The 15,756-nt window shown below is 39.0% G+C and overlaps 1 protein-coding gene and 1 pseudogene across 2 annotated transcripts in view; both read right to left on the bottom strand.

Moving 5' to 3' along the window:
* The window catches only part of CRYBG3 (crystallin beta-gamma domain containing 3), a 117,341-nt gene that overhangs the window by 80,676 nt on the left and 20,909 nt on the right, over positions 1-15,756 (bottom strand). For both annotated transcript variants that reach the window (XM_044251189.1, XM_044251190.1), the window contains one exon: positions 2,060-2,487. In XM_044251189.1, the coding sequence (XP_044107124.1) occupies positions 2,060-2,487 (428 nt within the window). The remainder of the gene's footprint in view (positions 1-2,059; positions 2,488-15,756) is intronic.
* LOC122910905 lies at positions 743-919 on the bottom strand (annotated as a pseudogene).

Genomic DNA, 15,756 nt, shown 5'->3' with positions numbered 1-15,756 from the left:
AAAAACTCTCTGGAGAGTTTGTTAGAAGACTGCTGGGCCCTACTGCCAAGGTAATTTGTATTTCTGACGATTCCCAGGGGATGCTGATGCTGCTAATCCAAATCCCACATTTTAAATAACACTACTTTAGACAATCCTTTATTACAGAGGTACCTCAATTTAACCATTTCTGCTGTTGGACATTCGTTTCAAATGATATGTTCCCGTAAATAATGTTTCAGCAACAGTCATGTATATCATTAGAAATAACCTACACACTTTTTGAGGTTCTTGACACACATTGCTCTGAACTGTGGCCTCTCCTCTGAGCACTTTATATCGAGCATCAGCTGCATCAACTCTGAGTAACGCTGAAAATCATCATTTAGTATTACTGTTATTGATTCAATAGGAGAAATGTTACTCCATTGTAGTTTGCATTTCCTTGACTGCTGGTGAGAATAAGCCTTTCTTCCACTTATGTATTAGCTCTTTATATTTATTTGTTTGTATCGGTTGCTGTTTTCTTCTATCATTGAGCTAGTGTCTAAAATGCTTATCAGTTAAAGCATTCTGACATTTTTTTGTGCCTAATTTATCACTTGCCCATATAATGTATCATTATTTCGTTTGACATAGGAGTTTGAAAATTAGAAGTGATCCAATCTACTAATCTCCTTCCTGACACTTTCCATTGCTATCATGCATAGAAAGCTGTTTCTCACCAACACAGAATTCTCATTTAGCTACTCTCAGTTGTGTATTTAAAAAAAAAAAAAAATTGTTCCTCCATTTTGTTTTAATATACCAATGAGTTAAGTATCTAGCTTTTATGTTTTTCTCCAAACTGTTAACCAATTTCACAAAGTCCGGTTTTAATTAGCAATAATCGCACCTCGGATAAACCTCATTGGCTACGATACTGCCACTGCACAAAGCTCAAAGTCCTATTTTATATAAACAGGAAAAAAAATTTAAAAATTTAAAAACATTTTTCTCCGAACTGTTAACCAGTTTCACAAAGTCCTCTTTTATATAAACAGGAAAAAAAAATTAAAAATTTTAAAAGGAACATAAAAACGCCACCACATCCTTCACATATATACAAGGGTCTACTTCTAGACAATCTATTCTGTTCCATTTAAATGTTTAGTAAATATTACATTAGTATGACACTGTTTCAAATTCAGCACACCTACGTCTCTTAGGGCAAGCCCTACCCCCATCAATCTTCATGGGCAAACTGAAATCTATCTGCATTTCAGTTTCTCACAAGTATCAGTTGGATCTGTGTCTATTTCTGGAGCTCGCTATGAGGAATTACCTCAAAATATATACATGAAGACGCTCTGAAACTATAAAGAACTACACAGATATATTTACTGATGGCCTCTTCAAATACAATTCACAGCTAGAACTTAAAAATAAAATATTAGCTAAGAATGAATACTTCTGTGTTACATAAAATGGTTAATGGACTAAACATTGTTATACATATTTCCTGTGTAGAAAATAATCCTTAAAGCTCATTTGAGTAAAAGACAAACAAGTTGGTGCCTGTTAGTCAAAGAAAGAAAAAAGGGATGGTAAAATAATCTTTATATGTTTGTAAGATTTCAGTTTCTCAGCTGTGGAAATGGATCCCAAGGCCAATTTTACAAATAGAGTCAATTTAACATTTCTAACCCCTCTAATTTGATTCCACAAAGATATTAACAGAATGTGAATACAAACCTTAGAATCATTTTTGTTCCCGAAATGCAGATCCTGAACTCACTGCCTGTCCTAATACAAGAAGAATTCAGACAACAGAAAACACTCTAATTCAAGGAAGTCTTAAATCAGAAATAAAATTTGCACTATAACAAAGTTAGCGCCTAAAAGGTATCAGTACTGCCCCTTAAAATAGGTCCTAAGGCCCTAGATGATATGTACAATACACAGAATCATTTTTTTTTTTTCTACCTAGTAGCAGGGACATTAGAGAATATTTTTTCCATTCCCCTTAATTAATAAGAGTATAACTGAGGCTTAAAAGTTAGGTCCAAAAGCTCACTTTTTTGGCTAACTGTAAACTTACTTTAGTAAATCACTGGCTTCCTGTTCACTGTCTTGTGTTGTATCCAAAGAAAAGGCATCTGAGGTTTCATCTGAGTTCTCTGCTTCTTCTGCTGGAAGCGCCTTTGTTCCCAGGTAGCCACTGAAAATCTCCCTCTCCCTTTTGACCTCTTCCTCAGGATGGTCACTGGGATTTTGTAGATCTTTTTCAGTTCTGTAATGGTCATCTTTGAAAGAAGACTGCTTGGCATCACTAAGAGATGCTTTTCCTGAGATATTGAATAAGTTACCAAGAAACTGAAAAAAGCTTTCTTTTGGCTGTCTATCGTTTTCTCCTATTTTGGTATCTGAGGTGGAACGGGAAAGGTCATTTGGCTTTTTGGAATCTTCCTGCGTTGGAAGAGTGATTAACTTCTCAGCATGGTTCCTTTTGTCCTCACTTTGGGGAATCTTTGAAAACAAAAGAGAGAAAAATAAACATCATCATTTGAAAAAAATCACACAGATCTACTAATAAAGTATCATATGACACACTTTGTGCCAGATGCCAGGGATACATCTGTGAGTAAGACTGGTGGCTTCTAATTCGTCAGGCTGTTTATAGTCTAGGGAAGGGCATGGTCAACACAACTTAAACAAGGCTATATAGTAAATGTCATGAGGGGAGAAATACACCCCATGTGGGAAGCCAAAACAGGAGTAACTGGTCCAGGTTTGGTGTCAGTGACAGCAGAGGATATAACACAGAGGAGTATTCCTAGAAGTGCCCTCGGAAGGATACCTACTACTGACTATGTGATGCTTGTTCATCCCTTTCCTTCCCTAGCTCTCTTCTTCCCTCCTCCCGACTCTATTTAGTCATGTCACAGCTTCTAAGAAGTTAAAGATGAATGGAGGTTAGGGTACAAAATGAGAAGAGTGAGAGATGCGTAGGGAGAGATAAATAAAGGGACAGATCACGGCAAATTTTAGGTATATTTAAATTTAGCCTTCATTACTCAGAACTAATGGACAGTACTTTCAAGTACTCTGTACAATAGGTAAACCTAAATAGACCTCATTTCAGCACTGTCCTAACCCACAAAGAACTGCTGCATTGTGTAAAATTCTCAAAAAGATGAGAAAAGACAGCAACATGGTGTATCAATTCAGAGGAAAAGCCCATTATCCTTAATAGTAAACTACCAAATCCTCAGATGTGCATCAACACAAACCTGCACAGTACTGGGAATTCCTGCAGATGTTCAACACCTCCCGGGTGTGTTCTACTGCTCATAATGAAATTACTAGCAAAACAGACTCACACTCATGCGTACTCTCTGTGAGGCAAGACGGAGCTGCTCTATCAAGGAGCTTGCTGGCATTCCTTGTCACACTCTTCCCTGAAGCTTCATTAACCTTAGGCCCTTGTGCCAACTCAGCCTGCCTTCCAAATATGCCTGCTCACCTACTTGTAGAAGGAATGCCTGCCTGACAGTATCTGTCAGATGTCATGCTCACTAGTCCTTATGAAAGAAAAGCTCCAGTGTGAGTCAGAAAAAAGATCAGTACAGCAAGGTAAAGTCACCTTAGGCCACTGTGAGTTCACATGACAGTTTTATGAGGCTGATCTTCAAGCAGGCAAGAGCATCATGATCTCAATATTATTTGTTTACCTCTTTCCATATTTTAATTCAAATTCAGAATAGTTTTAATTCAGTGTTCCATTAACCACTAACAAAACTTAGCATATGAAAGCTTGAGGAAAGGTTTATAACCTATTACCCCAGGAAATTAATTTCAAGCACTATTATTTTTTTTAAGATTTTATTTATTTATTTGACAGACAGAGATCACAAGTCAGCAGAGAGGCAGGCAGGGAGAGAAGAGGAAGCAGGCTCCCCACTGAGCAGAGAGCCTGATGTGGGGCTCCATCCCAGGACTCTGGGATCATGACCTGAGCTTAAGGCAGAGGCTTTAACCCACTGAACCACCCAGGTGCCCCACAAGCAGTATTATAAGTCTGTTCCCCACCTTCGGAGTCAGAGCGTATATTTGAGGAAACACACGGCATTTTTCTATGTGTTAGGAACTTAATAAAACTTGTGAGTCTCTACATTTAGAATATGACCAACCTTCTAGAGTCATTCTAAGTTTCACCTTTTATTGGTTTCAACTGCAACTCACTCCCACTTGTCTCCATCTCATCCCTCCAACCTTGTGCTCATTATCAGAGAATGCGTTATAAATTAGCTGTGTCCTCTCCTGACATAATGGCCCTCTCAGTTTAGCAAAAGAAATGTTAGCTGACATTCCTGAAAATATCTTGATACACATAAATATTTGCTGTCCTTTAACTATGCCATTTAATTTGTTGTAATTAGCAGCCACAACATTTCTTCCTGAGTCAAAATGAATTAAGACTGTAACATGAACAGAACAATGATTTTTTTTTTCTATATCTAGTACGAACAACTGCTCTTCCTGAGTAGCTTTCTGAAGGAAGTAAACTATAGGCTATTCGTTAGAATATCATAAATATTCTTAAAATTTTTCAGAAATTCATAAGAGTCAAAAATTGGGGCAGTGGTTTACAAGAGGGGGAAATTAAAAGAACATGGAATTACATTTTTAAAAAGATTTTATTTATTATTTGACAGAGAGAGACACAGTGAGAGAAGGAACACGAGCAGGGAGAGTGGGAGAGGGAGCAGCAGTGAGCAGAGCAGTGAGCCCTATGCAGTGAGCTGAGCAGTGAGCCCTATGCAGGGCTCAATCCCAGGACCTTGGGATCATGACTTGAGCCAAATGCAGACACTTAATGACTGAGTCACCCAGGCGCCCCAGGAAATTACATTTTTTGACATCAATAAAATCTCAAGATGATTTATCAAAATATTATTTCACTGCCTCAACTATTTTTTATAATTCCTTTCAAAACACAATAAACTGCTTTCTCAACAAGAGATACATTTTGCTAAACAATTGAAAACCTTTACATTTAACATTTTTATTTCTTACAAGATTTTATTTATGTATGTATGTATTTGAGAGAGACAGAGTGAACAGGAGAGAAACAGAGGGAGATGGATAAACAGACTCCACTGAGCACATGGAGCATGGGGCTTGATCTCATGACCCTAAGGATCATGACCTGAGCTGAAATCAAGAGTCAGAGGCTTAACTGACTGAGGCACCCAGATGCCCCCAGATTTAACTTTTATATATATAATTTGGGGTGCCTGGGTGCCTCAGTTGGTTAAGCAACTGCCTTCGGCTCAGGTCATGATCCTGGAGTCCCAGAATCAAGATCCCAGGATAGAGTCCTGCATCTGGCTCCCAGCTCAGCAGGGATTCTGCTTCTCTCTCTGACCCTCCACAGTTCATGCTCTTGCATTCTCTCTCTCAAATAAATAAAATCTTTAAAAAAAAAAATTATACATATAATCTTTTTAAAAATCACTTTTTCCTCCTTCCCTTTATTTTCAGCTTCTTTGCTATTCCAGAATCTTTTTATCATCAGTTTACTGAAGAGCACTTTTTGTCCTTGGAGGTCTTCATTTCTTAACTTTTCCCTAATACTCTTCTGAGAAACTTCTATCAGTGAAATACTCCCAACAAGAAAAAGGTATCTAAAATAGGAACAAAAACTAGCAGAAAAGAGCACTGCTATTTGAAGTAAACACAACAAATTTTTAATTTATAGAATTAAAATTTTAAGTCTGATCTAAAACAGCTGCTCTTTCCCCTCAGCCTAAACAACAATAAAATTCAGCCTGCCACGAGCGAGGGCCAATGCTGCCTGCCAACAAGACTGCCTGCCAATGTTCCAACAAGGAGAATGAAAGCAGTCAGGATTCAAGCAAACAAAACATCAATTCCAGTTGCTCTCAAAGATGTTGGTATTCCACATATAACAACAAAGGCTACTGAGAAGGCATATGTAAACTGGGAGATTTGAAATTTTTTCCCTTCACCCTCAATATGCTATAATGCACTGCCCTTAGGTCAATTTCATCCAACTATCTCCTCTATTTGCTATGTGCCTAATACAGGAAGCCCAGGAAAGCATCAGAGACACTGATTAGGAAGACGCAGTTTCAGCTTCAAGGAGCTTATAGTCTAGCAAGAAGCTCATTGCTGTATCACTGTGTGGGGCTTAGAAGAGAATCCACTGCATAGAAGACATAACATTTGAGCTTGCTCCTGAAGGATGAGAACAGCATCCTAAACATTCAGTATAGCATATCCAAAGATACAGAACTGTGAACTGTGTTTATCAAGGCAAGGGTGTGGTTGAAGATGAATGGGGTACAGGGAATAGAGAATGAGGTAGAGAAGATGACTAACAGAAGCAGACGCTGAGGGATAAAGTCCTAGATAACTAAGTTTTCTGAACTGGATAACAATTTGAGTAAAGTAAAAAATGGACATGGGAAATAGGAGAGGTGAGATCATGGCCTTTGTGGGGATGGGAGGAGGTAAGGCAACAAATTACGTAGATGTCACTGAATGTTTGGTTCCCTGCTGTTGTACAACAGGAGATGTCTGGAAAGCAGTCAGAAGCACAGTTTAAGAATGCAATTTGGCCATACACAGTGTACGCAGGATAAAAAGGGGACCAACAAAAAAGCTCTAGGGGAAAAAAAAAAAAAGAGAGAGAGAGATTAAAAGGAGGTGCAAATTAGAGAAGGAATCAGAGAGAGATGGAGAAGGCAAAAACCAGACCAGGTCATATCTCCAGAATACTGTCTCCAAAGGCAAAGGACAAAAAATATTTCCAAAAGCAAATGGGGAGTAAATGCCAAATGCCATTGTGAGGTCTAGAAAGATGACTATCCTATCCCACTGTTCTTCAAAAACATCAGGCACACTCATGCCTCAAGAATTGTACATCCACTCTTCTCTGCTTAGAATTTTCTTCTCCCATGTAGCAATATGACTCACTCCCCCTCACCTCCCTCAGATCTTTATTTACAAGTTATCTCTTCATTGAAAGCTTCCCCAGTCACTCCAAAATTGCCAATTACTCCACTCTGAAAGTGCCAATATCTTCTTTTTCTCCTTTGTACTTGCTAGTGTCAAATACACACACACATAACACACATTTTTAAAAATCTGTTTCTTCCTCTAGAAAGTAAAAGCCATAAGTGCAGGGATTTTTGTCTATTTTATTCAGTGCAATATCTCTAGCACCTCGAAATGTGTCTGACAATAAGAGGTGCTCCAACAGTTGTTAGATTAGTAAATAAGGAATAAGGACTACACAGAAGCACTAGGAATGCAGGAGAAATAGTCTTAACAGCTCAGGAATTTGTAAGTACAGCCCTAAACGCAAAGTGTTAAACTGTGAGTAGGTAGGCGAGGGGATAGAATAGTCAGTAAATAGACAAAAGGCAAAACTTAGAGAAATTAGGGGAAAAAAAGAATATGACAGTTTAAGGTCTAAGACAGAATGACTTTTTGTTCTTGTTTGGCAGATCAGCTCTACACCTATTAGAGAATAACTGTTGTACAAGAGAGAATGAAAGGCATAAATTGAGATAAAGAGACGAGTAAAGCCTCTAAAACTTTTTCTAATAAGAAAGGGAGGGGCACCTGGGTGGCTCAGTGGGTTAAAGCCTCTGCCTTCAGCTCAGGTCGTGGTCTCGGGGTCCTGGGATCTAGCCTCGCGTCAGGCTCTCTGCTCAGCGGGGAGCCTGCTTCCTCCTCTCTCTTTCTGTCTGCCTCTCTGCCTACCTGTGATCTCTATTGGGTAAATAAGTAAAATCTTTTTAAAAAAAAGAAAGGGAAAATATTAGCCTTGAAGAGGAGCATGGACACATCCTCTTCCAGGTAAAGAGTTAAGGAAGAGACAGGCCTGAGCATTTCTGTAAATGAAGAAGACGAAGAGCAAGGTCCAACAAGTGGCTCTGACCTCAGTAAGTGAGAGGAGAATGGCAAGCCCAAGGAGGGACAGGCAGGTGGAACTGGGGAACAGAGAAGACTTGGATTAATGTCTCTGGGGAATGCAGTAATAGGCTGAAATGGGTATAGCAAGTAGTAGGTAGGGTCCATGCAAGCTTGAAAGCATTCACTCATTCATTCAGTAAATAACAAACAGCACCATACCATTCCAGGTGTTTAGATGCAACAGTAAAAACAAACAAAAACCCACAACACCAATAGCCCTGCTTTCATGGAGCCCACACTGTAGTGATGTAAGAATTTATTTGCAAGTCCAACTGGTATTAGTTTGTCACCTCCTCAAATAGCCTAGAGCAGGTGGCAGGTGCTGTGCCAACATGGTAAGTGGCACAGGGAATAAGATCAAAAAGGTCACAGGATGGTCACCAAAGATCCTGTTGAATGGAAAATAATGAAGAGCCAGGTGACTCTTCTTTTACTGTGTCAAGCACTGGGCCTGTCATCCTTTCTACCTCAGACTCTGCCTTTATTGGACGTAGCAAGGATAATCCTTAAGAATACCCTGACTTCTAGTTCCTTAACATCCTCTGGTAACTTCTACTTCCACTCTTCTTGCCTCTTTCATAAACTCTGGCCCTAGTTAGTCCCCCATAACTGCATCTCCTCGCAAACTCAATCTCAGGCATTCCCCGTGCGCACACCCTCTCCCCGTTTCAGCTGTTTTACCCCGCTGTCCCAGGTAAACCCACCATACCACTCCTCCTGCCCCAATACAGATTCTGCCTTCCCTTACACTGTCCCTTTCAGTTCCCACAAAGTTTCCTAGCTTCTCTATCCAGCCATCAAATATAACCAGTAACCTCAAAGTGTCAGTTGTACTGCTTGATCATCCCCACTCAGAAAAATTCCAGTTTTATCTTTTTCTAACTAAGTGAGTGAGTCTTGCTTTAAAAAGCCACAAGGATATGCATACTGTGCAGATTTGGGCTACAAACAGTTCAAAATTTCAGCCCCAGCTGGAAATCTCTCTGTAACCTTTCCTCATTTTCTACAGCAGCTCTTTCACCTACCCCCCCCCATTCCACTATCCCACCACCTTGCTCAGCAGAGGTCCCTACTCTCCATTTCATGCAGACATTCCCTCATAGCCCTGACTCGCAACAGCATCGGCATGCCTCCTTCACTTACTGCCATTCTTCACCAGGAAGGATGGACTCTTCCCAAGGTGAATTTCCCCACCAGGACACCAGTGCACAATCCTTGAGGTCTCCTTGAGAACCACAGTTCCTCATCTGTCCCTTCCAGAAGCCCATCATTCAAAAGCAAATACACAAGGATAGCCCTCTCCTCTACCAACCTCCTCAGAAAAGGGTTCCTAATCTTCACCATCTTCATTCCCTTTCCTCACAATCACTCTCTAATCACTTACAATCTGGCTTCCTCTCTAGTTGTGCTGACCACTGTCTCTAAGAAACACTGTCCCACTTGCTAATTCAATACACTTCTTACACAGTGCATCTGCAGAATGTGAGACTGAATCTCCTTCTGATAACCAGTCTTCTATTCACTTCCATGACATTACTCTGAGATTTTCCTCCTTCCTCTCAAACACTTTCTCCATCTCCTTCAACTTCACATCATTCTAGCCATTCCTTACCAAACATATTTCTTCAATTTCTAGCCTGGGCCTGCTTTAGCTTCATGACCTTCTTACAAGGTTTTATTTCCCACAGATTAATCAGATGATTCCCAGGTTTTTATCTGCAGCTCAGACAGTAGGTTCAACTATCAATCAGGCATCCATAGCCACTTGGATACTTCACTGGAATCCAAAGCTCAGTACATCCAAAACTGAATGTGACCATGTTTTGTCTCCATTCTTTCATTTTCTGCAAATCTTAACATTTCCACTTGTTAAAAAGTCAGACAAAACATCATCTGTTTCCTTGCTTGCACTGTCCCCAGTCCATCCTCCAGACAAAAACTAGAGCAATCTTTTAGAATTCAAGTCTGACCAACCTTAAAGGACTTTAATCACAATCACAGCTCTGCTGTCAGGATAAAATCCCAACTCTCAAGCATCATTCAAGATGTTGGTGGGTCTAGTCCTGTGTGTCTTTCCCCAGTTTCACCTCTTGCTACTCACAATGCTTGCAAATACCTAATGTCATCATACCCAGCCTCACTCATTCTTTCCCCTTCTCTCTTCTCCTCTCTCTCTCTTTCTACAGAACATCTTTGCAATAACACTATTCCCACTGCTGAGACCACTTACTCTTTGGCCTCTTTGTCTGGGAAATTTCTACTACAACAGAAGTTTTTTCAGAATAGAAATTACCTATGTACATGTTCCTCTAGTGAACATTCCTAAGACTGTTTTCCTTGTTATCACAAGGTAAAGGCAAACAATTGTATACATTTTCATCCTGAATATGACTATCACCTAAATTATTAATACATACTAAAATCTGGTACTCATAAACTAAAACCAGCTGCTTACTTGAGAATTCAGTTAGTTTTCTCCTTAGACATCTGGCTGCAACATATTATTTGGCAAATTTGTCAATATTTGAAATTCTACCACCAACAGTTAAAATTTCCTCAATTTTGAGGAAAATAACTATTATCAGATTATTGCCAATATCCTGAAGGAAGCTATAGTTTAATTTTAAATCAAAATTACTGCTTACCGTCATCCTAATGGATTTAATTTGTGGTGGGATGCCAGATTAATTCCATATAAACTACCAATACATATTTGCATGAATGAAATTTCTCAATAAGTGGATTTAGGGACTAATGGTAAGGTGCAAAGATGAGTGATTTATACCCCCACTGTTAAAGTAATTTTGCTTGAAAGATAACATTACATTTTTATCACAGCATTATTTTTCCACTAAAAAATTAGAACAGGCCAGCAAGTTGGCCATCAACTATATTACTCTAAGCTGGTTATTATTTAACGTAACAAATTACCTGCAAATTTAATGTCATGATTCTGTGCTCAGCTCTGACATGTCACAAATAATTTGTTACTAAAGTTACTTAAAAGTTGAAATTTCACTTTTTAAAAATGCTCTAGAATGGAATTAAGATTTTAGCTGAAGCGTTACTTTTAGTTTTTCATTTCCATGTAATTTCTGATAAAAGGATGTAGTTATATATGGTATACCAAATAAGGGCCCTTAACCATAAGTGACCCAGGATAGTCCTCTGTTGTATGTGCCAGAACAAACAACACAGGAGTAAAAACTGTTGATGTGAAAGAGAAAAGTCTGTGGAGTGCCTGGGTGGCTCAGTCGTTAAGCATCTGCCTTCGGCTCAGGTCATGATCCCAAGCTCCTGGGATCGAGCCCCGCGTCGGGCTCCCAGCTCAACGGGAAGCCTGCTACTCCCTCTCCCTCTGCTTGTGTTCCCTCTATCACTGTGTCTCTTTCTGTCGAATAAATAAAATCTTAAAAAAAGAAAAAAAAAGAAAGAAAAGCCTTAACTATAGGATAGCAAAGGATATGGACAGGAAAAAGGGCTGTTGATGGTCCCTGGCACAATGGGGATAGAGACAAAATGATAGAATCATTTCCAAACATCAAGACTGGGTAATTGGTAGCATTTTTTAGCTGGACAGGAACACAAAAAGAGAAAAAAATTAGGATAAAATAGTCTGAGTTCAACTTTGAGTATGACAAATCTTATACCCAGCAACACTGGCAGGAAAGGTATAAAGAATTGGTTCTATTACCCTGATGCTCAGCAAAACATGTTGGGCTGGAAGGACAGGTGTGAGCTTTGTCACAGGCTATGATGCAGGTAGAAATCAAATCAACCAGAGCAGGTGTGGAAAGACAGAAGAAAAAAACAAAATGACACAAGATAGGAGAAAAGCCACTCCCTTCTGTTACCATATAAAGAGATCTCCAGTGAAAACAGTGGGAAGAATAATAAATGTTTTTGTTTCTAGGAGAGCTTTTCAGAACCCCCTCTTATGTTCTTGAGTCAATATCTGGCACCCATAGAGGTCAATGTACTCAAAAAATCTGCAGTATGTACATGACCTTCCTTAGTCTGTTTCCATTTTGACAAGGTATTCCATGATACCATAAAGTAGGACCACTACAGTTCCATGATAGAATGAACTGCTGCAAATCAAACCAGGTACTTCAAAACACCTGCAACACCCAGGAACTCAAAGATATCGAGGCCCCAGACTGACAGGCTGCAGCCCTGCCAGTCCCTTTGAGCATATGCACCACAGAGTGGCATGGTGGGATCTCTACTTTGGGCTCCCTGACACCACTCAGTCTTTATAGAAGTTTGAGTCAAGGGATGAAAATTTTTGACTTCTAGCTAAATTTCAATATGTGTATCTCCATGTATGCCCTCTTTTCAAATGTGATAGAGAATCAATGTTTTTAATAGCTTTTCTATACTATTCACCCAGAAAAAAACAGCACCATTTTCAAACAAAGAGTTATTTCTAAGTTTTAGCCAGACTTTATATGGCAAGAAGGCACCTCTTTCCCTGAGTACCCATTTTGTGCTCAGCATTGTGTAGTGCTCTATAGGTTATCTCATTTATTCCAAAACACTTCCATGAAACAGGATTGAACACCCCCCCGCCACACCCAATACAGATCAGCAAACCAAAGTTTAAATAGGTTGAGTAAATTTTCCTAGATTACAGAACTACCACATGGAAAGCTGGGATTTAAGCCCAGATTTGCCTGATTCCAAAGGCTGTTCTTTCCATCACTGCATATGTTAATTTTAAAACATTTCCAAGGGTGCTCATAGTTGGCAGAGGCAGAGAAATAGTGGCTCGCTATGAGACAACTCATTCCCCTCATCAACATTCCCATCAATTAAAGTTAATCTATTTATAAATGGGTTCCAAATGCAAATAAGTCAAAAATTTTTTAAAAGGAGTTCCAGTATTTGAAAATCTTTATAAGTTGATGTCATACTGCTTTTATTATCTATATTGATGAGAAAAAAGGATAGTCAAGCATTTATTAAGGCCACAATTTATTTTAAAAATTAGCTCAATAATCAATTTTTCCCTAACCTAACCAAGAAAAAATTTAATGCATTTAAATTTGACTATCATTTCACTTTTGGCCAAGAGAACGTTGAAAAACATCAGTAAGGAAAGAAGAGTTACACAAATCAAAATATGATCAGATGTATAAATTTAATATATCCATCTTCTAAATAGCACTGTTCATTCAATATAGGATTAATAAGCGGGCGTTGGTGGTATAGTGGTGAGCATAGCTGCCTTCCAATATAGGATTAATATAAAAAACAATGAGTGACTATTTTTCTTCAGTAAGATATTCTTGAGCTATAATGTTTCCATCTTTACCTATCAGTAAACAGAGGTAACAGTTAAAAAAAAAGTGTAGCTCTTCATTGTATATTATTTGCTTCTAAGATTAAAAATAAGTGTTATAGGGCGCCTGGGTGGCTCAGTGGGTTAGGCTTCTGCCTTTGGCTCGGGTCATGATCTCAGGGTCCTGGGATCGAGTCCTGTATCTGGCTCTCTGCTCGGCGGGGAGCCTGCTTCCTCCAATCTCTCTCTCTCTCTGCCTGCCTCTCTGCCTACTTGTGATCTCTGTCTGTCAAATAAATAAATAAATAATTAATTAAAAAAAAAAAGTGTTACAAATCTTAAGTAAAAATAATACACACTAGATTGATACTCTTCGATTACTCATAGAACATCATATGCATCTATCAACCACTGCCTTTTAAAAAACCACCCCAGAACTTTCATCAGATTTGTAGGATTAGTTATAAACAACAATTCTAAAATGGAACAAAAGTTAAATTTTATATAAAGCAGATGTCAAGCTGCTGAGAACAAGCCTAATGATCATCAATTTATTTAGGTCTGGGTTAGAGAATCTACAACCTATGATCCAGGTTTGATTCATTTTATTTAGCTCATGGCTCACTTCTGAAAATAGACTTACTGCCATAGCTCTCTAGATTTTATAATAAGATTTCTTTTTGGTAAATTTAGTTTATGAATATCTTATAAATTAAGTTCACAAATGGAAAACATTATACAGAACTGCATCTGAATTCTCCTGTCTCCTCTCACTAACTGTGGGTTTTGTTAAGTGAAAATCTCTGAGATTCACTTTATTCAATTACAAAAAGAGATAAAAATTCTGATTACCACATGTACTGATTGCTTCTTTTGTACAAAACATTCTAAAATGACAGTAAAGGAACTGTTTCAGTTATAAATACAAAGAGAGGGAGAGAGGAGATACGAGCAGATAAGAGATTTCAAAAAGGGTTTAGAAGGCACAGACAGATGAAGGCAGAGTAACTGACCACAGGAAGCTTCTACCCAAGTGTCTGCAAGGGGTAACTCTGATCATGAGAGAAACAATCTACTCCACAGACAGCCTGAAAAAGTTCAGGTTTTGAAGACACTAGGTACCACTTAGGACAGTGTGAAACACAGGATTAAAAGTAAAGAGTTTGAAAATCTCTAGATGGAAGGGCACCTGGGTGGTTTAGGTGGTGGTGTCTGCCTTTGGCTCTGGTCATGATCCCAGGAAACGCTGGGCTCCCTGATCAGCAGGGAGTTTGCTTCTCCCTCTGCCCCTCCCCCGGCTCATGTACTCTCTCATTCTCTACCCCCACTTTGAAACAAATTTTAAAAAGAAAAAAAAAATTTCCAGATGGAAGGGCTCTTCTCCCATCTCAAGCAGTTAAATGATCCTTCCTACCTCCCACCACCTCCACCTCCCAACCAAATATATGTAGAAGGAACATCTCTGAAGATACTGAGAATTTTGGGCAGACTGAATTTGAGGTATTAAAAGACATCCATACAGAAATGTCTGGAACCCCAAAAATCAAGCTTAGAGTACAAGAAGGATGCCAAGAAGAGATCTGAGAGCCAAAAAATGAAGCAATATGATTGAAAGATATAACTTTGGAAGACTGACATTGAGGAAGATGGAGGACTTTGAGAAACATCTATATGAAAAGTAACTTAACCAGAAAGTCAGGAGGAAACAGAAGGAAATGGCCAGAGGCAGGAATTGCAATGAAGTACAATATTAATGGAAACAAAGATAATAAAGCATATTTCTAGAAAGAAGACAAGACCTGGAAAATCAATGTCTCAACATTTTAAATAAGAACTAAGAGAGGACTATTGACTGTGGTTAGTAAGAGATCATTGGTTTCATGGAATGACTTTTACTCATTTAACTACTTATTGAGTACTTACAACACATGTACCAGGCACAGTACTAAGTTTCCCATGTCTGAGGGAACTAGAGAAAAGCCACGAATCAAATTGGAAAGGATTAAGAATTAAACAATGATTGGAAAAGACTTTCATAAGAAATTTTTGGGAAAAAACTGGGAGTGATATAAAACGATAGATTGAAAGGAAACCTAACCCACCAAAGGGGGGAAAAAAAACCTGATTTATTTGCTTATTTTTTAGAAAGGGGGAGAGAGGGAAGTGGGAGGAATCAGAGGAAGGGAGAGAGGGGAAAATCTTAAGCAGATCCACTCCCAGCCCAGAGTCCAACACAGGACTCAGTCTCACAACTGTGAGGTCATGACCTGAGCCAAAATCAAGAGTCAGACACTTAACCAACTGAGCCACCCAGATGCCCCGCCAAAACAATTGTGTTTCAGAAAAGAAATAGAAGCCAGTGAAGATGGAGGGATGGGTAATCAAGACAAGGTAAGAGAAGGCAGGAAGTAAGAAACCAAAACCAGGAGGATGAAAGCTGGATCAAAACCAAAAGCACGGGGCTTTTGGGAATTTATCCTAGGAAGGCAACAAGGGATGAAAAT

Source organism: Neovison vison, chromosome 6 (assembly GCF_020171115.1).
Source record: "Neovison vison isolate M4711 chromosome 6, ASM_NN_V1, whole genome shotgun sequence".
NCBI lineage: Eukaryota > Metazoa > Chordata > Mammalia > Carnivora > Mustelidae > Neogale > Neogale vison.
The sequence above is the reverse complement of the archived record's forward strand: the minus strand, read 5'-3'. Positions and strand labels throughout refer to the sequence as shown.